The sequence below is a fragment of the Hypomesus nipponensis genome, chromosome 28 (assembly GCF_054491055.1).
Source record: "Hypomesus nipponensis isolate SF chromosome 28, ASM5449105v1, whole genome shotgun sequence".
NCBI classification, from domain to species: Eukaryota; Metazoa; Chordata; class Actinopteri; order Osmeriformes; family Osmeridae; genus Hypomesus; species Hypomesus nipponensis.
The window spans coordinates 7,230,511-7,251,766 of record NC_140388.1 but is presented as its reverse complement, the minus strand read 5'-3'; the positions used below and the strand labels follow the sequence as shown (position 1 = coordinate 7,251,766).

Genomic DNA, 21,256 nt, shown 5'->3' with positions numbered 1-21,256 from the left:
CAGGAATGGATGTTACCACATCCCTAACAGGGGATGTGTCAATTGTTGAGAAACATGTGTGGATTATAACGTCATCACAATTATAACCATTTATTGACACATGTCATAGTTGATATCAACGTGTTTCATGTAGTTTAATGAATTAGAGGGGGAAAAAAGGAATGGTAACCACTTTGTCCATAGTACAGTATTAGCCCCATCCTGTAAAACAGTGCTGATCAGACAACTGATGGATTCTGTCTCTCAGCTACGTCCTCAGTGACTCAGCCAAGTTCTCCTGCCTCACGCCAAGTCTGCAAGTTACATCTGGGACCGTAGGCTACAGGGCGAGGCGGGTGAATCATATCAGGTGTTAAAGTTTGTACCAAATAACCTTTGTGAAAGGAATGGAACCTTAATACATCGATGAACTACTCAGAAGGAAAGTGTGACATCATAGTTAAGGCCTAGTAGATGGAACAGCGAAACAACGCTTATTCACAGAACGAAACACACAGACAGAGCTACCGTTAACCATCTCCCATCACCCTAACAGAACACAAACACTGCATAGTGACAAGGAAAAATGAAAAACACAAACATACTCACCCGCTTCGACAACAAATAAATACGTCTCAACTTTTAATAGAACTGAAATGAATAGAACTGAAACAACAACAGTGAGACCCAGGTTGACTGTGGATTAAAGAAGCGTGTCTGTGTGATACAGAACGCAGAGCAGACCACTACGTTGTGTTTCATACAGTCGTTTTGGCTTTCCACTGTTTGCCCGTGGCTTGAGGCAAACTCCTCATGGCGCTCGTAGGAAGTGGGGTGGAGCGGGGCGTGAATCTACGCAGTGGTTTTGTGGGTACTGCGGTTCTAGCGGCGGGCAGAGTGGGTGAGGTACGTGGTGTGCTTGGCCTGACTCTTGCTGTCTATCAGGAGCAGCTGGTTATTCTTATGGTAAGATATGATGTCCTGGAGGCTAGAGAAGAACTGTGAGAGAGAAAGAGAGAGAGGGGGGGGGGGTATTTTAAGGAACAGGGAGAATGGGGGAGGTATTGTTATAATCGTTACTTGAGTGTACACTTTTTTTTTTATGAATCACTGTAACTGATCTACGACAGTGGCCTTCAACCCTGGTCCTCATGAATGGGTTTCAATCAGGCTCTTGCATAGGGCTTGAGTGACCCACTCATTTGAATCAGGTGTGTTGGAGCAGGGAAACATCTACAACATGCAGGACAGAGGTCCCTGAGGACCAGGGGTTGAAGACCACTGATCTGTGAAATCCCTCCCTCTCTCACCTCTTCGTCGTTTTTCTCCTCCTCCTCCTCCTCCTCCTCCTCCTCCTCCTCCTCCTCCTCCTCCTCCTCCTCCTCCTCCTCCTCCTCCTCCTCCTCCTTCCTCACCTCCAACGCACCCCCCTCGACCTCCACACCCTCTTAAGGCCCCCCGCCCCTCCCTGTATCCCTCCGCCCATCTGGCCCCTCACCTCTTCGTTCTTCTTGCCCTCCTTTCCCAGAGCGTAAACGCGGGTCTCCTCCAGGTAGCGTATGGGGATGTTGTAGACCTTGCCCTTGTAGAGCACAGCCAGGGTGTAGGGCTGGCCAGAGCTCTGGGCTTTACTGTGGCGGACCAGGAACGCCCCGTCCTGGGAGGAGAGAGAGAGAGGGTGTGTGTGTGTGTGTGTGTACGGGGTGGGGTTCCTTAAGTATTTCACAGTTAGCAAGCAAACTCACGACAAAATTCTCCTTCCTCCTGTGTGTGTATCTGTGTGTGTGTGCGTGTGTGAGAGAGGGAGAGAGAGGGAGATAGGGTGTGTGTGTGTGCTCTTGGGAAATCCCACCTTGTTGATCCTCAGTAAACGGTCTTCAGCAGTCTTTCTGTCGCAGTCCCCAGCAAACCAATCCATGTCCTGGGACACATCACCATGGTTACCACTTTGAGAACCCTACAACACTAAGAATTTCCTTGCAAATCCAGCTCACGGTGACATTAGAGAGAGACACTGACCTCCCTCCCAGTAGTCATGCCGGCCTTCACACTCGTCGGAGAACCTTGACAGAGAGACACAACAGTTCGACAACATACTCTGGAACTCCCACAGCGCCACACTCATGACTCCCAATGATGTCGTTTCCCCCCACCCCCACCAGGAAGAGGACTCACCTGCTGGGAAGGTGTCCTTGGTGGGAGGAGGGGGGGGCTGGAACAGAGAGGTTTGATATTGGTTAGGGGAATCCAGCCTTTACCCCTCGCTTAACCGGGTTAACCATGGTGCTCCTGTCTGGGGAATGCAACCCTGTTGACATGGAAGAGGCCTTTCCTACCTGGGCTTGGGCTCCTTGAGGCCAGCCAGGCAGGGGGACTTGGAGCTCAGGTTTCGGGGAGGCAGTTTGCCTGGGAATGTGGAGCGTCTGACGTCCAGGCCTGTGGCCGGGGCGGAGGAGGATGAACAGGATGAGGAGGACGAGAAATGGAAGGAGGTGGAGAAGGAAAAGAAGGAGAAACAGGAGAATGGGGGGGGCGGAGGAGGAGGAGAAACAAGGCGAAGGGAGGAGAAGGAACAAGCAGAGAATCATAAGGCAGGAGGACGGAGGAGAAGGATGAAGGAGGAGAAACTGTGGAGGAAGAGAAGGGAGGTGACGGGTGGAACAAGGGGAAGAGGTGGAGGGGACAGTGGAGTGGACTTCTTACCTGGTCGGTCTGCAGACATCAAAAAGGCACTCTGAAACACAGCACAAAAGGATTTCAGACTTGTTGATTGTGTGTGTGTATGTGTGTGTGTGTACATGCATTGGAGCATCTTAGAGGTGTGTGTGTGGACTCACAGACTTGGCTCTGGGGACGGGAGGCCTACCAACCAACACAGAAGAAGAAAAGGACTGGTGAACTGTTACCCTAGCAACACATCTTACCCATGGTGGAGGTGTGTGTGTGTGTGTGTGGGGGGGGGGGCTTACTTGAGTGCAGGGGGAGGGTCGGAAGGTGGCTTGGAGGGGAATCGCATGGGACCTCGAGGGGGAGGGGGGCATGCTGAAGATGAAGAAAAAAACATAAGCACCATCATCGTCATCATCACAAGCATGATCCCACCTGAAAGCCTAGTGTGTTTAAACAGTACTGACCCTCGGCAGGCTCCAGATATACGTCATCACTGTCTTCCTGAAACCCACACACACACACACATACACACACACACTGGCATCAGTACCACTGGCTCCTCTGACAGCAGATGTGCTTCGCGGGTCACGTTAGGTGCGGCTCACCTGCTCTTCGTTAGGATCCAGGTACACGTCTAGACAGGAAGTGAGAGACAGGAAGTGTGAATTCAACTGCTACTGGGGTCTGGTTTGCGCAGCCTGTTGGCTGTGCTATACCTCTAGTGGTGAGAGAATGTAATGCGGCAACATTTCAATTTCGACCAGCAGGAGTTAGGGAGCTCGTCGGAGGCGCTAAAGAGTTTTCAAGTTTCAAGTTTTATTGTCAGGTACACAGAACAACACAAGGTCAGACTGGGCACTGACATTCTTGGGACAAGACAACGCAAGCAACCTAGCACAACATAACATATAAGTACTAAGAACATAGATTTATAGATCTATGATAAGCTCAAATAAAATAAAATAAAAATAAAATAATAGTAAGAGTGGGACTTTCACAAGGGCGGCGTCAGGATTTACCTTCCTCATATTGAGACGGGGGGGCGGGGATTGGGGCGGGGACGGGTGCGGGGACCGTGCGCATTGGCGGTGCAGCAGGCTTGGGGGCTGGCTTCTTCCCTGGTTTAGCATTCCGGTGTACCTCTGGGGCTGAAGGGTGGAGGACAGAGGGGTGACAGGGAGGGCAGATGAGAGATGGGGGGAGACGAGATGACAGAGGAAAGAGACGTGTTGGACGAGAGAGGGATGGGAGATATTGAGGTAGAGAGAGAGAGAGAGAGAGAGAGAGAGAGAGAGAGAGAGAGAGAGAGAGAGAGAGAGAGAGAGAGAGAGCGAGAGAGAGAGAGAGAGAGAGAGAGAGAGAGAGAGAGAGAGAGACAGGGGTAGAGAAAGAGGCAAAGAAGTAGAGAGAGGTAGAGAGAGAGAGGCAGAGAGAGAGAGAGAGAGAGGAAGAGAGTGAGAGACGGTGAGGAGAGTCCATCTCACGTTTGGAGCAGTTGGGGTCGATGTAGACCTCCTCTGAGTCCTGCTGTTGCTGCTTCTGGGAGAAATGAGAGAGACGCTTACTGGACATTAGACACTAGAGATATCAGCAGAAGACAGACAGACAGAGAGACAGACTTGCAGGCAAGCAGAGAGACAGACATAGAGACGGACAGGCAGACAGACGACATTCCAGCTATTACCATCGGTGCTTTCTTCATTGGCCTAGGAGGAGGAGCATGCCTGTGAGAGATCGTGGGATTGGACGTCAGCCCTGCGAACACCAAGAGTGAGCCAATAAGAAGAGACTCCAGCAGAGGACCCGGAAGAGACAGAGTGGCATGCGTCTCTGTGTCTCATCCATACACGTGTTCTGTGACAGGGTCTCATGGCGTGAGCAGGGGAGGCTGAGAAGAGGTGTTACCTAGATACATGTCCTCCTCCACCGGCATGGGGGGAACCTTAACGGTCGGACTGTCACATTTGGGGGGTGCTTCATATGTGTCCCCGTCTTCCTCATCCTTACACACACACACACACACACACACACACACACACTGATGAGTTCTCAGAAGAGCTCACTCTCATGTAATGTGAATGTACTAACCTTCCTTACTTACAAACTCATCATCTGGCCAGCCATAACCTGCATTCTCTTCTGAATGAGAGAAAGAGAAGGAGAGAGTGGGAAATTGAGAGAAGGGAGAGAGGGTGAAAGGGGAGAGAAGGAGGAGAAAGGGAAGTGAGAGAGTGAGAGAGTGAGAGAGAGAGAGAGAGAGAGAGAGAGAGAGAGAGAGAGAGAGAGAGATGATGGACAGGGTGGGGTTTTGAGAGAGAAGGGGGGGTTGAGAGAGCAAGAATAGAACAGATCAGTCAAGAGCTGAGTAACTGAGGAACAACGTGCAAAGCAAGGAGGTTTACAGCTCACCTATTCTTTTAGGTGGAGCAGGAGGTCCGCTGTGAGAAAGAGAGAGGCGGAGAGGGGTGTGGGTGATGGAGGGGGGGGGGGAGTGGATAAATAAGAGATGGAGAAATGTCAGCTGAGTCACTGTGTATTCACCCTTCATTACATCTCAAGGCGAGAGGAAGGGACCAGGTGAAACTCACAGAACGTCTGTTGTTTGACTTAATAGAGGTATGTAAGATAAGATAACATATACCTTTATTCGTCCCACAATGGGGACATTCGGGAAGTAACCATTGTGTACTTACAGATTCTTTAGTTTTTCAAAGAAGCTCTGGAAAAACACATACACAGTTCACATTACATGCTGCTCAATGAACCAACTGCCACACCAAAATGATCCTTGTCCAGAGAATGGTCAAAATGGTTTATTTGCGTCACTCTTGTGGTGCAGTATCATATAAGGCCAGCAGGGGGCTGTGTTGGAGTGCCCTATACACCCCTACATTTTTTGAACCCTTCATTGCCACAGACAGAAGAGCGCTTCTGTTTCTGCTCCTTCTGGCACCAAAAATAAAGTTTGGGCTTGAAAGGGGTTTAATACCGAACGGTTAATTCAGATGGTTTTATTTCTTAAGGTACATTAAATGTTTTTATTGTATGTTTTCTACTCTATTCTACGATATTATAATCTGTTCTGGGTTTTTTTGTCCGAGAGGCAGTGGCGTGACAGGGCTGGCCCATCAGATCCCAGAGATAAACAAAACAGGCATCAAACCAGGAAGTGAATCCTCGGCCTCACAGGTCCTATTCTTAGCAGGCAGAGAGGAAGAGAGGATGTAAATGAGGGGGGGGGGGGGTGGAGAGAGATGTAGAGGTTGGGAGAGAGCACAGCTGCATCTGGCAAATATGGTTCCTCTCTCACGCTCTCTCCTTCGCACAGACAGACACACATTGAGGCACACACGCTTGCGAGCAGGCAAATTCACAGACAAACACGCACAGCACAGTGGACAGGTATTCACTCATCTAGTTAATGATTAGATGGCTGGTGAGAGCTGCGACAGAGAGACCCAGAAAAAGAGTGAGACCCAGAGAGAGAGAGAGAGAGAGAGAGAGAGAGAGAGCGAGAGAGAGAGAGAGAGACCTAGAAGTAGAGAGACAGACAGAGAGAGAAATCTCAAAATCTCTACACTTACTGACATAACTGACAAAGCAGTCCGCCTTGAGTGTTAAACAACAGAATGCCTAAAAGCAGCCATGTTTAAATATCTTCCTCTTTAACGAAAATGAGTGTTTTCTTCAGGGGGACCTGGTTACCTAAGCTGCAGTTAGGAGCACACAGACAGGTGTCCAGTGTTCATGTGTTTCCAGCTAATTACTGAAGCCTGCATTGTTGTGGGTCCAAGTGGAAAAAGGAAATGGCATCCTGGACGTTATCTGTTGCAAAGTGGCAATGGAAGAAACACGCTACCTTAATATAAGTATAAATAACTAGTGTGCTTTGAAATGCGATGAAACGTTTATTTATTCACTAATCGGGTATGCCGTTTGATCACAGAAGCATGATTACAACGAGGGCCATAGGCAGCGTCAGAGATCTGGCTGACATCAAACCCGGGTTAAGGTCCCGGGTTAAGACATCGAGACCCTTATTCTCGGAGTTAAGGTGTTACGTAAACCACCCGAGAATCTCAACAAGTACCAAAAACTTTCTACGCACCTGGGGCCTGTTCCATAAGAATTTACCGTTAAACTTGGTTTATGGAACAGGCCCCAGGTGACACGTTATGCTTGTAAGAAGTGGCGTAGTAGGCTGACTGATATTAAGCATAACTGTTGACTTGACAAGCATAACCGACCATGACACCAGAGGCGTTGTTAGACATAAACTCTACTGGGGCACAGGCCCCTATTCATATCCCTTGTTTTCTTTCAAACTTGCTGCGCACAATGCACTACTAGGCTATAGAAACTCCCCTCGCTTAACCCATACAACAGTTCAGGGACGCATGTTTAATATTATCTTTGGCAGGGACATCAATAGGCCTATGCCAGTGCGCAAATTGTTTTCGCATTCATTTGAGCGCAAATAGCCTAATGTTTTTTTGAGCTTCATGTAATACTGTTTTTATGTTTCAGTCAAAATAAGATGATCGGTAGGCATATAATTAAAAAAACTGAAACACAAAATCTTCAGTTTTGTCATGTTTTCTTAGACTACCTCAATTCTGAATTCTGACCATTCTAACACCTGGACTTCTGTGTACGTGCCGCAGTGGGTATTTGGCAAGCTCAGAAGAACGCACATGCATTGCATCTGCATGCATCGGTTTGTGTTTTCGGTTCAACACTTATACAAGCGTTGATTGGGATACTGCGTTTATTTTTTTTTCCAGGATTATCAATCTAAATTAATCCACTGACAAATAAAGTAAATTGTTAAAACTCACACTTTAGATTTTACTGGGGAATAGCAGATTTATACTGGAGCAGGTGCCCTATAGTAAAAAGTGTCTACGCCCCTGCATGACACCAGAATTAATAGTCTGTAAAAGACGGTAAACGGTTAACAGTTGTCGAGGATGGGTCTTAGGCTACGTATCAGATACTGCATGAAGTAACAAGTTTAATCATTGTCATCTACTGGTGTCTCGTTGTTTTTTAAGACAGAATAAAGTAGCCTGGCCTATGTCGTTGATTAAAATGTCTACTTATTTTACTCAACTAATACAGGTACTTCCCTTTAGGATCCGTGAAACGTTAGGAACTTCTTTCACATTTCCTTGATGTGCGCAACAAACAGGTAATAGGTGAGATCATTTTTAGAAATGTGCCTTACCATAATTGCGATGCTTCCTTAACTCATCTCATGAAGATCTTCTTTTGTTCCTGGTCCCAAATGCTAAAAGACATGCAGCAGACAGGAACACAGTGGCCTTAACTGCACTGGGTAGTTATCAGATAGCAGCCACTAGATCCACGCTCTATCCCCTTCTCGTCCCCTGACGATTTGCATACCGTCCGACTTGCAGGCTAGGCAGGATAGCGCCCTTCTATATGTAGCCTCTGGGTCACCCAATCGTCTTTGACATTTTAATATTTAGTATAATAAGGAAACACGTTTATTTCAAACCATTGTTTATTAAAAATTTGCTGTATTCAGTGGAAAACGTTATGATAAAGTACAAAATTAATTACAAACATTCGAACTATTTCAAAACCTCCGTACACTGCTATACAATAAAGTCGCTATAAGACTGCAAAAATACATGAATTACATAAATATTAACTTAACACAACAAATAAAACAAAAAACAAAAAAAAGTGCCCCATGAGTATGTCAATGAGAGGTCACGTGATATAATCACTCAAAGACAAACAGGCAAGAAAAATAGTTTTTTTTCCGGAGTGTAGTCTACTAAGTGCTTAGCAATCAACGACCGATTGTTTTATTGCGACAAACACGCCCCCGTCATTTTTCATATAAAAACAATATAGTAAAAAGTGTTCCTTGTTATTTTTTACATGTTTTGCCGGGCTCAACCCAAACACGCCATGAAGTACAGTTTGTAAGGACAAGAGCCAGATTCCAAAGCCCCTCCTTCCATGTCTGTCTGTCTGCCTCTCTCTCTTTCTCTCTCTTCCCTATTCCCTATGTGATTTGAAAGAATGCTTTGATAGGCTGATAGCTTTGACTGACGCCACAGGGTAATTTCCACCTGCAGGAGAGGAGGGCTGGTTGAGGGTGGAGGGAGGGAAGCTTCAGACTGTTGTTGACTCTGATCCAGCAGAGGGTCAGGGAAGTTAGTGTTCTGGTACCACTGTGTCCTGGTTCTGGTAAACGCAAGCTCTAGTACTTGTTCTAGTACCACTGTGTATTGGTTTGGTGCGAGGGAGGGTTTCCAAAATACACAGTGCCAAAGACAGCTTCCTAGTATTCACCTGGTTTTGAAACACAACGTTTAATGTACTGATTATTGATGCAGAGTGGCTTCAACTGTATGTGTGGAGAGGAATACTAGTATCCTGCTCCAAAGGACCTATCCTCAGAATACAGGGATGTCACTGTGGCCGAAGGGACACTTTTCTGAAGAAGGCGGAGCTTGAGGAGGTCCTGATCAGGATTGAGAGCTGAGCGCGCAGGGCTCTGCTCTTCAGCACCACGCCACAGGTTACCGAGGCCCTGAGAACATCTATACAGGACACCCCCGACGAAGGGGTGTGGAGGCAGTTCGGGATGTGCCTCTGTGACTTCAAACTCTCAGTCTGTCCGTGTGTTAGCTTGGGCACGTCTGCGTTGGTGCGTCTATGTGTGTGTCTGTGTGTTTGTATGTCTACGTGTTGGTCTGTGTGTGTGTGTGTGTGTTGTGTGCGTGTGCTTCTCAGTTGGCCTGCATCTTGCTCTTGATCCAGTTTGTGTAGCGTGTGACACGCGTGTAGACGCCGGGGACGTCCTTCTTCCCACATCCGTCCCCCCAGCTGATCAACCCCATCAGGGTCATCCTGCCGTCCTTAGGACACACCAGGGGTCCACCAGAGTCACCCTGGAGGAGGGGCGGGGGGGAGAGAGGGTAAATCAATTGTTCCCACATTGACCCTTTGTAAGAGAACCCTGGATAATATCATTATCATTTGTCATTTTCAGCGTGTCGAGCAGCCTTATGAATGAATTCCTTCCCATTCCTTCTCACTCCCCCCAGTGTGACTTATTGTATTAGCGGCTTAGCCCGCTGAGCTAAAGCCCCCGCTCACCTTGCAGGCATCGTCCAGGCCGCGGGTGTCCCCGGCACACAGCATGTTGGCGGTGACCAGTCGCCCTGACAACACGTCGGGCACGCAGCGATCCTGGGGCCACAGGCGCACACGGCCTCGCTTCACCCGCTCCGAGTACTCATGATCAACTGAGGCAGAGAAGAAGAGAGAAGAAGAGAGGGAGAGAAGAAGAGAGGAGGACAGTGTGAGGACAAGTCCATGGAGGGGAGGACCGGAGCATTATGGGATGGGAGGGACATATTTAGGGTAAAGAGAGGCATTGTTGTGATGCAACCTATAGCCTCGAGAAAGGGAGAGAGAGAGAGAAAAAGAGAGGAAAGAGAGAGAGAGGAAAGAGGAGAGAGACAGTGGGAGAGAGAGAGAGAGAGAGAGAGAGAGAGAGAGAGAGCGAGAGAGAGAGAGAGAGAGAGAGAGAGAGAGAGAGGAAAGAGGAGAGAGATAGTGGGAGAGAGAGAGAGAGAGAGAGAGAGAGCGAGAGCGAGAGAGAGAGAGAGAGAGAGAGAGAGGAAAGAGGAGACAGTGGGAGAGAGAGAGAGTTCCCTTACACTCCTGCTTCCTCCCGTAGCCTGAGATCTCACACTCGGTCCAGTCGGGCAGAGCCAGGTTGGGGTCGGGCAGGCAGGCAGGTGTGACCTCAGGGGACGTCACCGCACACAGACCGATGTCACTCTTCAGCTTCATCAGGACTGAGATAGAGAGAGAGAGAGGTAGGGAGGGAGGAAGAGAGGGAAAGGGGGAGGAGAAAGAGAGGGGGCAGGAGAGAGAGGGAGAGAAAATACAGGGAAGGGGGATGAGCGAGGAGAAAGGAGGAGAAAGGCAGAAAGGGAGAGATTATTTTGAGAAAGTGTTAGGATTATTTCGTTCATAAAACACACACAGTCTGATTGTATTTGTGTTTAAATAATAAAGTAATGACTTTTTTGGTTGAAAGAGAAAGAAAAAAAAGGCTAACCGATGTCATGGTCGAAGTTTTCATTGTCCTTAATGTAGTTCTCGTGAATCCAGTACTTCTCCACCTCAAAGATCTGCTCACTGCTCGAGTTCTGCTTCCGGAAGGTTCTACCCAGAACCACCTGTAAGTTCTCTGCTTTGAACCTAGAAGATACATCATGTCACATTACTTTCCGTGGTGTGTGTGTATGCGTGTGTATGTATGTGTCTGTGTGCATGTCCTATGTGTGTGTGTGTCTGTGTGCATGTCATGTGTGTGTGCATGTCATATGTGTGTGTGTGTCTTATGTGTGTACTCAGACTCACTCCTCGTCAAAGCAGTGAGCGGCAGACAGCACCCAGCAGCTGTCTATGAGGACCGCCCCGCACAGGAAGCGGTGCATCATTCCTCGGGGGCTGTACACGTTGATGACAGCCTGCCACGGCTGCTCTGTGATGTCACTCTCCTGGCCGCCGTAGATACGGAACGCCGGCATGTTCAACGAGTTGTCTGTCCGCTGGCCACAGGTTGCTTTAGGGGAGGGAAAGAAGGAGAGAGAGGAGAGGCAAAGAGAGGGGGAAGGGGGAGATAGAGGGAGGAGGGAAGAGAGGGAGGAGCACAGGGGGAGAGAGAGATGGAGGGAGGGAAGTAGAGAAAGAGGGAGGTGAGGAAGGAGGAGAAGAGAGCGTGAGACAGAATACAGACGAAAGTCAACAATGGACGCAGTATTATGGGATGTCCAACATACTGAGGGTTCTGGATCGAGACATGACAGACCACAAGGAGGATCAGGAAGAGGAAGTGGGGCTGACGGAGGAGAAGGAGGAGTACGGGGTGAGGAGGGGGGGCGAGGGGGAAGAGGAGGTGCTGGAAGAAGAGAGCAATGAGGAAGTGAAGGATGACAATGAAGGCGTGTGGATGTGGTACCTTTGGGATTGTTGTTGTTGGTGATGGGGGCTCTAGGACCCAGCGTCGTGATGCGGCCGGGTCTGCTGGCTAGAGACAGGAATGAAAGACACAGCCGTAATCAGAGAGAGCGACACCACATCTCCCTCAGACCAGCTCAGACTGCCATGCTATATCGACCTCACGCTACCTCAGACTGCCATGCTACATCGACCTCACGCTACCTCAGACTGCCATGCTACATCGACCTCACACTACCTCAGACTGCCATGCTATATCTCAGGGCGCAAGAGTCCATGTATCTCTGTTTCCTGGTTACATGGAATACACCAGTTACATCAGAATGATGACAACAGTGCTGTTATTTGCTCTCGAGATTTGACTCATTCAAATGGGTAGCACAAAGGGTGTCACCTGGTCAGCCAGGTGACAATGAGGAAGTAGATAAGGCCTGAGCAGGAACCAGAGTGAAGAGTGAAGTAACCGTTGGCCTGTAAACCATGGCAGGGTAGGGGAAGGGGGGGGTTGTAACTCACAGCATTTGGTGATGTCACACACGTCCCAGGTGAGCTGCATGTTTTTGTAAACGTGACACCATGGGGCCCTCTCTCCGTCAGGGTTCCTGGGGGGGGGGGTCATCAGAAGGGATCAGGAAAGAGGACGAGTGTGTCTTTTGTGTGTGTGTGTGTTTGTGGAGCGGGGGTGTAATATATTGTGTGGGTGCGTCGTGTGTTGCATCGTGTGTGTGTGTACCTGCAGAAGTTGTGACTGCCCAGGCCCAGCGTCCTGGCATCTGACCTCCACGCAGTGTAGATCTTGCGGGACACGATAGGGGAGTCCCAGGACAAACACTGAGACCCCCCCTTAGTGACAGCTGTGGTCCCCCTGTAGGACTGTCCCGACCCCAGCACACACTCCAGGTTAGGGCCTGGAGACAGAGAGAGAGAGATAGAGAGATAGAGAGAGAGAGAGAGAGAGAGAGAGACAGAGAGAGAGAGAGAGAGACAGAGAGAGAGAGACAGAGAGAGAGAGAGAGAGAGAGAGAGAGAGACAGACAGAGAGAGAGAGAGAGAGAGAGAGAGAACTTTATTTTCCGTCCCAAGTGTTACTACATAAAAACATATGTTCTAATACTGAGAAGCCAGATGGCTCCTAGTGAACCGGAGTGTTGCCCGTGGTTACCTGCTGGACACTTGGGCAGAGAGCACAACTCCCATGACACCTCAATCCCTCTGTAGACATAACACCATGGGCTGCTGTCACTGTCTGGGTTCCTGCAGTGGAGAGGAGAGGGGGAGGGGGGGGGGGTGAAGAGAGGGATGGGTGGGAGAGGTGAGGGATGAGCTTAAAGTCACATCAGGACTACAGTTACGCCCAATCCTAAAGACACTGCGCATGGAAGGTCCAGTTCAGCCTGGGTACTACCTGCAGAAGTTGTGGTTCCCCAGGCCCAGGCTGGCAGCGTCGGGCCTCCTGGCGGTGAATTTCTTCCCCCGCAGAGAGGTGGAGTTCCAGTTGATACACTCGGAGCCGCTGCGACTTATTCTCCAGGTGCCGCGGTAACCCCCACCCTGGCCCACCACACACTTCTCACTGGTGTCTACGGAAGGGAGGAGGGGGGGGACAGGGAACGAGAGAGGGGAGAGGAGGAGAGAAAGAAAGACAGAGGGGAAGGGAGGAAGAGAGGGAAGAGACGGAGAGAGAGAGAGGAGAGTTCAGTTCAAATGAAAAGTAGACATTGATATCAACACAGTCCAGTATGTGTGTATGTATGCACATATCGCGATGTGCGCCGCGCGGGTGAAATGTCCATTCGCGCCATTTCGCAAATGACCTTTGGAAAGTGACATCAGATCAAGTGAATGACGGTCGCTATGGCAGCCGACATGTGTATCTGAGGTGACGGTGTCTGACACCCTTCCTCCTATCTCTAACGCCCTCCAGCTGTACGCTCCTACATCGCGGTGACTAAGAGCGCCACAGCTAACACGACTGCGTTTGATGGTACCGCATCTACGCAATCATCCGTATGTGTCAGGGTGTTCAGGATTGTTCAGGAGAGAGTAAAAGCGTTAGAGGAATTGAGAGAGAGCAAGAAAGAGAGAGACAGAGAGAGGAAGAAAGGAAGAGAGAGACAGAGAGAGAGAGAGAGAGAAAGAGAGAGAGAGAGAGAGAGAGTGAGAGTGAGAGTGAGAGAGCGAGAGAGAGAAAAAAAGAATTTAGCGAGAGAGAGAGTGAGCAAGCGAGAGTGAGAGATGTGGTTTTGATTACGATAATCATAGTCACATGATAGGGCTGGCCTCTTGGCTGTGAAGCCAGTCCATAGTGAGCGTGAGTGTTCTGGGAATGAGCCGATGTTCGTGTCAGCGCCGAGGTCAAAGGTTTCACACCCTGACCGCGGTGACGGCGGGAGACACCCGGCGCCGACCAGCTTTCAAAACCCAAACAAGCTAGTCAGCGAGAGATGGTTATGTTTCATTCAGCTTGGTGTAGTGTTGGACAGGGTTGGATGTAGCAGGGTTGGATGAACAGTAACGGGGTTGGATGTTGCAGGGTTGGATGAACAGTAGCAGGGTTGGACGTAGCAATGTTGGATGGACAGTAACAGGGTTGGACATAGCAGGGTTGGATGAACAGTAATGGGGTTGGATGTTGCAGGGTTGGATGAACAGTAGCAGGGTTGGACGTAGCAGCGTTGGATGGACAGTAACAGGGTTGGATGTAGCATGGTTGGATGGAGAGGGGTCTTACCGATCTCACACTGGGAGCCCATGAAGCCTGGAGGACACTGGCACAGGTAGTCTGAGGAGTACACCGCTTCCTTACAAGTACCTCCGTTATAGCAGCGAGACACATAGCAACCTGGGGGAGAGAGAGAGAGAGAGAGAGAGAGAGAGAGAGAGAGAGAGAGAGCGAGAGAGAGAGAAAGATATGTTGGAATCATTAAACATTATGGGGGTGTCCTAGAGATTCAACCATCCACTAGACTAGAGCAGGCGAGACCAGACCAGGGTAGATTAGACCAGACCAGACCAGACCAGACTGAACTCTGTCCATCACAATGAAACAGGTAATGAGGAGAGGTGGAGGAGGGTATGAGTGGAGACAAGGGTGAGGGCTTGGGAAAGGAAAAACATAGAGGCCGACACAGCAGCCATTCTATTAAGTGTGTGAGTGTGTGCCTGTGATTGATGTGTGTGTGTGAGGGTTAGGGTTGTGTGCGTGTGTAGGTGTGTGTGTGTCCACTCACTGGTGACGGGCACAAAGTGACAGCGCTCTCGTCCTCGTGTGGAACAGCGACAATACTCGGCGCGCTGTCCGCGCCACCTCATCCACGACTCGCCATAGTTACGGACGGCTGCCGTCTCCCCATCCACACACCTCGCTAAGAGGATGCACACACACACACACACACACATGGAGAGAGACAGAAACAACATGAAGACAAGGACACACGTTTAAACATACTAACACTCGTCTTCACTTGGGATGGAACAACAATGATTGATGACAGAAAGAGAGAGGTGGGGGGGGGGGTGGAGAGGGAGAGCTAGAAAGAAATGGGTTTGTGAGGGGGAGTGACACATGACGGGACACGGGAGACAGGGAAACAGTGCAGTCTCACTCACCTCTGAAATATCGAGTCCCCCTCTTGCTGCGTCTGAGCTCAACCTGCCACACGGAGAGGGAGGAGAGGAGGAGAGGGAGGAGAGGAGGAGAGGGAGGAGAGGAGGTGAGGGAGGAGAGGAGGAGAGGGAGGAGAGGACGAGAGGGAAGAGAGGAGGAGAGGGAGGAGAGGGAGGAGAGGAGGAGAAGAGAACAGGGGAGAGGAGGAGATGTCAGGGAACAGGACCCTCTCACTAAGGTAACACACACTCACAGTAGTTGGGAGTGGATTTGCATGGAAGTTTCCAGCTTTTATCAAACACAGACAGACAGATAGACAGACAGGAAGCAGGATGGAGGACGTGCTGTGCTGTTACTGCAGTAGCAGTCTGTGAGAGTAACACTGAGTATAACTTGTGGTGTGAGGTGGCTGCAGTACCTACCTCGTCCGTTAGGGCGCAGCAGAGAGCTGACAGGAATATGAAGAGTCCCAATGTTCTGTACATGGCTGGAAACGCGCAGACTTCCTGTAACACATGAAGAAGAGTCTGTTGACATACAGGTGGTAGAATAAGAATTCACTCATCAGATCAAGCTAATGGGGACGGTGCCTAACACACGGCCAACTAGAATCATATATCATTCAGCGGACGTTCGAGGGTGAGGAGGGCCAACCAGGAAATGAACAATGGTCTCCCATGTCAACACAGACCAGCTCTGTGTTATCCATACTTGGCTTGGCTTTCCAACACGACAGAGGGCGACACCCTTCCTTCAACCCTCTACCCTGCCTCCCTCCCCCCTCCTAGCCAGGGAGGAGGACAGTGAGGCACTGGGAGCATGTGTTTGGGAAACGCGAGGTCACTTTCAAGTCCCTATAAGTTGTGGCGATTTCCTGTTATACAGAAAGTTGTAGCCGCGTTTTTGCCAATCAGATAAGGGTCTGCCGAGTCGTGTTGATGTTGGCTGGTGGTTGGTGTTGACGCGGTAACAGTCCAGCTGTGTTCCAGTGTGGTGAGGACAGAGCAGCACATGGTCGGGCAGGTTCGTCCTACGTAACTGAGACTCTCATATCGTCTCCACTGAGAAGCCTTCGTCCTTCTGCTTGATAAGACACGCACGAAAGAAGAAAAGGCCATTTTTGCCTCATCCATCGCAAACGTTTTGGTTTGAAAACGACACTGATCCTGGTTCTGTCTCTATTCTGTCATGGGTAGCAGGGGTGTGTCCTCCTGCACCCCCCCCCCCCCCCCCCCCCCCCCTCCCTCCTCCACTTCTTCTATTTGTGTGGAGTCTGTTTACCCCCCCCCCATCCTGAGGTAAACAGGATGACGGCCATCAACATCCAACCTCCCTCCCTGAGTCCAATCAGGACACAACTGACACCCACACTATGTGGAGACACACACGCACACACTCTCTAGGAACACACACACACAAACACAAAAGCACTCTCTGGACACGAGTGAGAAGGGGACCGTTTGGTGGCGGCAGCCTTGGTGGACGTTCCGCCGCTCTGTGTTGTTGCAGCTCCAGATGACGTTCCACTGCAAAAGGAGCTGAGCAGATGTCGGAAGACCAGAATGACTCACGACAATTAAAAGAGAGAGAGAGAGAGAGAGAGAGAGAGAGAGAGAGAGAGAGAGAGAGAGAGAGAGAGAGAGAGAGAGAGAGAGAGAGAGAGAGAGAGAGAGAGAGAGAGAGAGAGAGAAAGAGGGAGAGATGAGAAAAGTGTAGGGAAAAACGCCACGTGGCTTACTGTCTACAAGTTTGGGTTCTGACCCCCTGCCCACCAAACACACACACACACACACCTACATCCAAACCACCCAGAGCAGACGCAAAGCAGAGCTCCAGGGTGCTTCGCTGTCTCCTGTGAGCAACACTGAGTCAGCCTGGGAAACCAACGGGTGAGCGTGCGGAAGGAGGGAAGACAGATGAGAAATAAACACAGAAAGAGAAAGAGAGAAAGAGAGAAAGGTTTCAGAGACAATGTAAGTGATTCTGGGAGTGCATGCACACGCGCACACTGACACACAGCCATACACACCCACAGCACTACGGCCCACAGGCCCACACACACAGCTGTCGGCAGTTGAGTGACTCAGTGCGTGTGTGATTGGTCTAGTAGACAACAGCACTAGTGTTAGGATATCTGAATGAGGTAAAACTGCTTCGCTGGCAGCCGCACAAAGACACACAAGCACACACTCGGCATTACACACAAACACACACACACAACCACACACACATGCACACACCAACAGGAATGTAGAGCTAATAATCTCACAAGACACAAAGAACTGTTCATGGTTCCTGGAACAAAGACTTTCTACTTGGTGACAGACTAGTACTAGAAACTACTTTTTGCATTGTTCTACTTTATGCTCTCTGTCCGGCTTTCTCTGTTTCCTTTGAGAAGCCCCCCCCCCCATCCGGGCCCCCGGCCCCCCATTCCCCTCGCCCCCTGTCAGACCACTACATATGTTTCCTGATAAACCAGCTAGTCAGTGTGCGTTCTACAGTGTGTCCTTCATCTTTCTCTCTTTGTGTGTCTCTCTCTCTCACACACACACACACACACACACAAACTCCGGGGTCTCAGTTGTCTGTCACACAGCTGGTCTCAGGCACCAACTGTTCTCCATGCATTGTAAAAACATGCACAGTCACCCATGCAAACATGCACACAAACTGTAAAACAGTCAAAAGGCTTATCAGATGTAAGTACAGTTCTTGAAAAAAGCCTGTCTAGGTTTTCCAGTAAAAATGAGAGTGAAACGAATGTCCTTGTTAGGATTAGCATGGCACTTGTCTGTTCCACCCTGCTCATTAGTGGTTTAGTCTGGGCTGTGTGGACTTGAAACACTCAAGCCTGAACCTTCCCACAAGCCTCTGTGGGTCTCAGTTCTGAGAGGTATAGCAGTTTTTCTCCTGCTAGACTATGAGTCAGAATCGACCTTGTATGGCTAGTTGACATTGACACGACACCCCCCCCCCACCTTGAATAAACACACATACATTCAGTCTCCCACTGACCCAAGCCCCCAGTCTGTGGTGGGAAGATGAGTAGAGCCCCTACCAATGACTAAACGTTCTGTCCCGCTCTCTACCACAGCCACCACAGAAGAAGAAAATATGTGTCCCGCTCTCTATTACAGCCACCACAGAAGAAGAAAATATGTGTCCCGCTCTCTATTACAGCCACCACAGAAGAAGAAAATATGTGTCCCGCTCTCTATTACAGCCACCACAGAAGAAGAAAATATGTGTCCCGCTCTTTATTACAGCCACCACAGAAGAAGAAAATATGTGTCCCGCTCTTTATCACAGCCACCACAGAAGAAGAAAATATGTGTCCCGCTCTCTATCACAACCACCAATGACAAGCCAAGAATTGGGATCAGCATGACCTGCCTTAGAACCACAGGATCTGGGATGGGATCTAGTTTAATTTCTTTCTTTCATTTAGCAGACACATCCTATCCTTCAGTGGTGTGTAGATGAACTGGTGAGACTGAATACTGCCACTCCCTCCATCACATGCATGTGCACATATACACACACAAACATTCTCTCACACATACACATATACACACACAAACATTCTCTCACACATACACATTTACACACACAAACATTCTCTCACACATACACATATGCACACACACACAAACACACACCCTCACATACACACACACAAATTATCTCACACACACCAACACAAACTTCTACATGCACATACACCAGTTCTCTCTCTCTCTCACACACACACACACACACACACAGATTGTTCTGGCTCCACGGCCTTCCCAGAAAACAGAGAGGGTCTGTGGCCACAAGCCTCCCTCTCTGACCTGCAGGTGCAGAGACGCTCCAAACAGAAGAAGAGGGGGGGGGGGGAAGATAGTCGAAATCAACAACGAAGAGATGAAAGAGGAGGAGAGAAAGGGAGAGAGCGCACAGAAGAGAGAGCGGAAAGTAGATACCTCGCGGAGAGAGGTGAACGGAAGGCAATGGATGAGAGGGCAGAACCCCACAGGTCAGCAGGGAGGTGGTGAGTAGTCAGGGCTTTGATTGGAGAACGGTTGAGTCATCCAATACCATAGAACTGCACAGGGGAAGGACTGGAAGACAGATTACGGCTGGCATAGCAGTGCTGGGCTGGCAGTGTGATACAACAGTGTTACAACAGCAGTACAACAGTGCTAGAGCAGTGTTAAAGCAGGGTTGTAGGAGGGTTACAGCACAGTTTAAACAGTGTTGCAGTAGTGTTATAGAAGTTAGGACCAGACAAGCCAGGAGTCATACTGCTGAGTACTAACGCACTGAAGGGGCCCCTGAACTAGCAAACAATGACAGCTCCACGCTACCCCTGACTGACCAGAAACGCTCACACACACACACAGACAATGGATACAGTAATGAACTCAGTGACCCATACCCAACCCTCAGCAACATGATATTGCCATTTTCTGAAGACAAACACAGAACCACAAAATGAAGGTTGCCCACTGTCGTCATCCCCACCACACACACACAAATTTATATCTGTGACTAAGAAGTTATCTAAGAACACTGGCTACTTAAAATTCCTGACTGACAGTTGCAAAGACTCAGAATGTGATCTCATTCCAGACTGAATATTAGCTAGATAATAGAAGACTGCTGGACCGTGACACAGTGGTAGAGAATGTTAGAATGAAGGATGGTGCAGAGAAGGAAGGGAAAGATAAGTAGACGACTGAAAGAGTGAGTAAGATGTAAGCTACTAGGTGAATTCCTCCTGCTTCTTTCACCTGGGGTATTACGTCTCCCACAAAAATATCTTACTGTAGCCTACCGCGCCTAGTCAGAAGGCTGTGCATGTAAAGATTTTTGCAAAAAGACATTCTTTCACACAACTGCACACCTGATGCGTATTGAAAAATATAACCTACAGCAGCTATACCTCAATACCGCAACAACAAAAAATTGGGGGAAAAACAACACTTCGATATTGCAGTGTAGCCTACGGCGACGAAAACCCCCGTTTAAAAATCCGCGTCTTACCAAGTATTGTGCGTGCACCGGTTTGCTTCTTCTCCGTATCTCACACGTTAGAAGGCGTCCTTGGTGTTTTTGGAATATAGTGTTCTCGATGCCAGCCTTCTTGCCGTTTTATCCAGTGTGTGAGGAAGAGGGAGGGCGTTTGGGAATGAGCAATAGGAGACGGGAGGGCTCACAGGATGATGATGCTGCGTGGGCGGTTTCGGGACTGTCCCTACTCCCGCTGGCAGGTATCCGGCCAAAATTGTCAAAAGGTTCAATATGCAATAGTCACTATGATTTAAGACACGTTGACGTCATATTGAATGACCCAATATTACTGACCACTGAAGACCCGTTAAGCAAGCAATTCTGTGTATTCTATATCTGTACTATCCAACTCATGTATTTAAGCATGGCTGAGAGACAGAGTTTCACTCATGCCATCAGTTTGTCTTGAACTGATTGTTTGATCCGGGTACTCGACTAATACACCAAAGAATCAAACTCCTTTCCGTTGTCGTGAATCCTTCGGCCTGCCTTCTTCAGATAACCTCCCTATCAGTACGGAATCACAAAAGACTACCCTAACTATGTCTTTGTTCTTGATGTGTCTACGCCTTTTCACATGCAGCATCAATACATTGTGTGTAACCTCAAAATGTCCATAACAATTTATTGCCAAACCGGTAGAACTGTTAGTGATTGTGTCCCAGAACCGCAAAACTGGCATGTTTCATCATGTAAAACTGATGAGGCAAGTTACCAAACAACACTTTCACATCCAACTGCCGCTTCAATATACATCCTATAGGCCTAAAGCATGGTGGAAGAGAGCAGGGACTTAATGAAGTGGTTGGCTTCAGGGTTGATCCTATAGGACTTTAGAACCCTTCTACCAAACCCTTCCCTTTCCTCAGGAAGTCTACTTAGCCAGTAGAATGGCACCAGGTTCTATTAGAATGCTAAGCCATT

The 21,256-nt window shown here is 49.1% G+C and overlaps 2 protein-coding genes across 3 annotated transcripts; both read right to left on the bottom strand.

The window, feature by feature from the left end:
• Positions 1–109: 109 nt before the first annotated feature.
• On the bottom strand, positions 110–5,318 carry LOC146219757 (uncharacterized). Its single transcript, XM_084694941.1, has 17 exons — positions 5,059–5,318; positions 4,751–4,788; positions 4,555–4,651; positions 4,334–4,404; positions 4,134–4,188; positions 3,669–3,797; positions 3,255–3,283; positions 3,114–3,150; positions 2,949–3,021; positions 2,817–2,841; positions 2,683–2,713; positions 2,319–2,415; positions 2,155–2,195; positions 1,999–2,042; positions 1,832–1,900; positions 1,478–1,636; positions 110–978 (listed from the first exon to the last, which is right to left on the bottom strand). Exons 1-17 carry the CDS (start codon positions 5,195–5,197, stop codon positions 862–864), a joined length of 1,251 nt encoding a protein of 416 aa, XP_084551067.1. The 5' UTR covers positions 5,198–5,318; the 3' UTR covers positions 110–861.
• A 2,840-nt stretch (positions 5,319–8,158) lies between these two features.
• Positions 8,159–20,503, bottom strand: plat (plasminogen activator, tissue). 2 transcript variants are annotated; one of them, XM_084695269.1, is made up of 15 exons: positions 20,306–20,503; positions 15,697–15,780; positions 15,277–15,319; positions 14,898–15,032; positions 14,399–14,509; positions 13,073–13,247; positions 12,830–12,921; positions 12,401–12,575; positions 12,184–12,269; positions 11,669–11,737; positions 11,068–11,272; positions 10,763–10,905; positions 10,356–10,496; positions 9,790–9,938; positions 8,159–9,581 (listed from the first exon to the last, which is right to left on the bottom strand). In XM_084695269.1, exons 2-15 carry the CDS (start codon positions 15,757–15,759, stop codon positions 9,420–9,422), a joined length of 1,749 nt encoding a protein of 582 aa, XP_084551395.1. In that variant the 5' UTR covers positions 15,760–15,780; positions 20,306–20,503; the 3' UTR covers positions 8,159–9,419. The 2 variants fall into 2 exon arrangements, with proteins under 2 accessions (XP_084551395.1, XP_084551396.1); XM_084695270.1 differs by lacking the exon at positions 20,306–20,503 and adding an exon at positions 19,243–20,164.
• Between the last annotated feature and the right edge of the window lie 753 nt (positions 20,504–21,256).

Bases quoted from the DNA above. Each gene is read 5' to 3' on its own strand.
- LOC146219757 (XM_084694941.1), bottom strand. From the start codon at position 5,197: ATGAAGGGTGAATACACAGTGACTCAGCTGACATTTCTCCATCTCTTA. The intron at 3,284-3,668 runs GTAAATCCTGAC...CTTCCTGTCTAG, and splicing joins CCCGTCTCAATATGAGGAAG to ACGTGTACCTGGATCCTAAC. The intron at 2,196-2,318 runs CAGGTAGGAAAG...AACCTCTCTGTT, and splicing joins GGCCTCAAGGAGCCCAAGCC to CCAGCCCCCCCCTCCTCCCA.
- plat (XM_084695269.1), bottom strand. From the start codon at position 15,759: ATGTACAGAACATTGGGACTCTTCATATTCCTGTCAGCTCTCTGCTGC. The intron at 15,320-15,696 runs GTAGGTACTGCA...TCCGTGTGGCAG, and splicing joins GCTGCGCCCTAACGGACGAG to GTTGAGCTCAGACGCAGCAA. The intron at 10,906-11,067 runs GTGAGTCTGAGT...TGTATCTTCTAG, and splicing joins GCTCACTGCTTTGACGAGGA to GTTCAAAGCAGAGAACTTAC.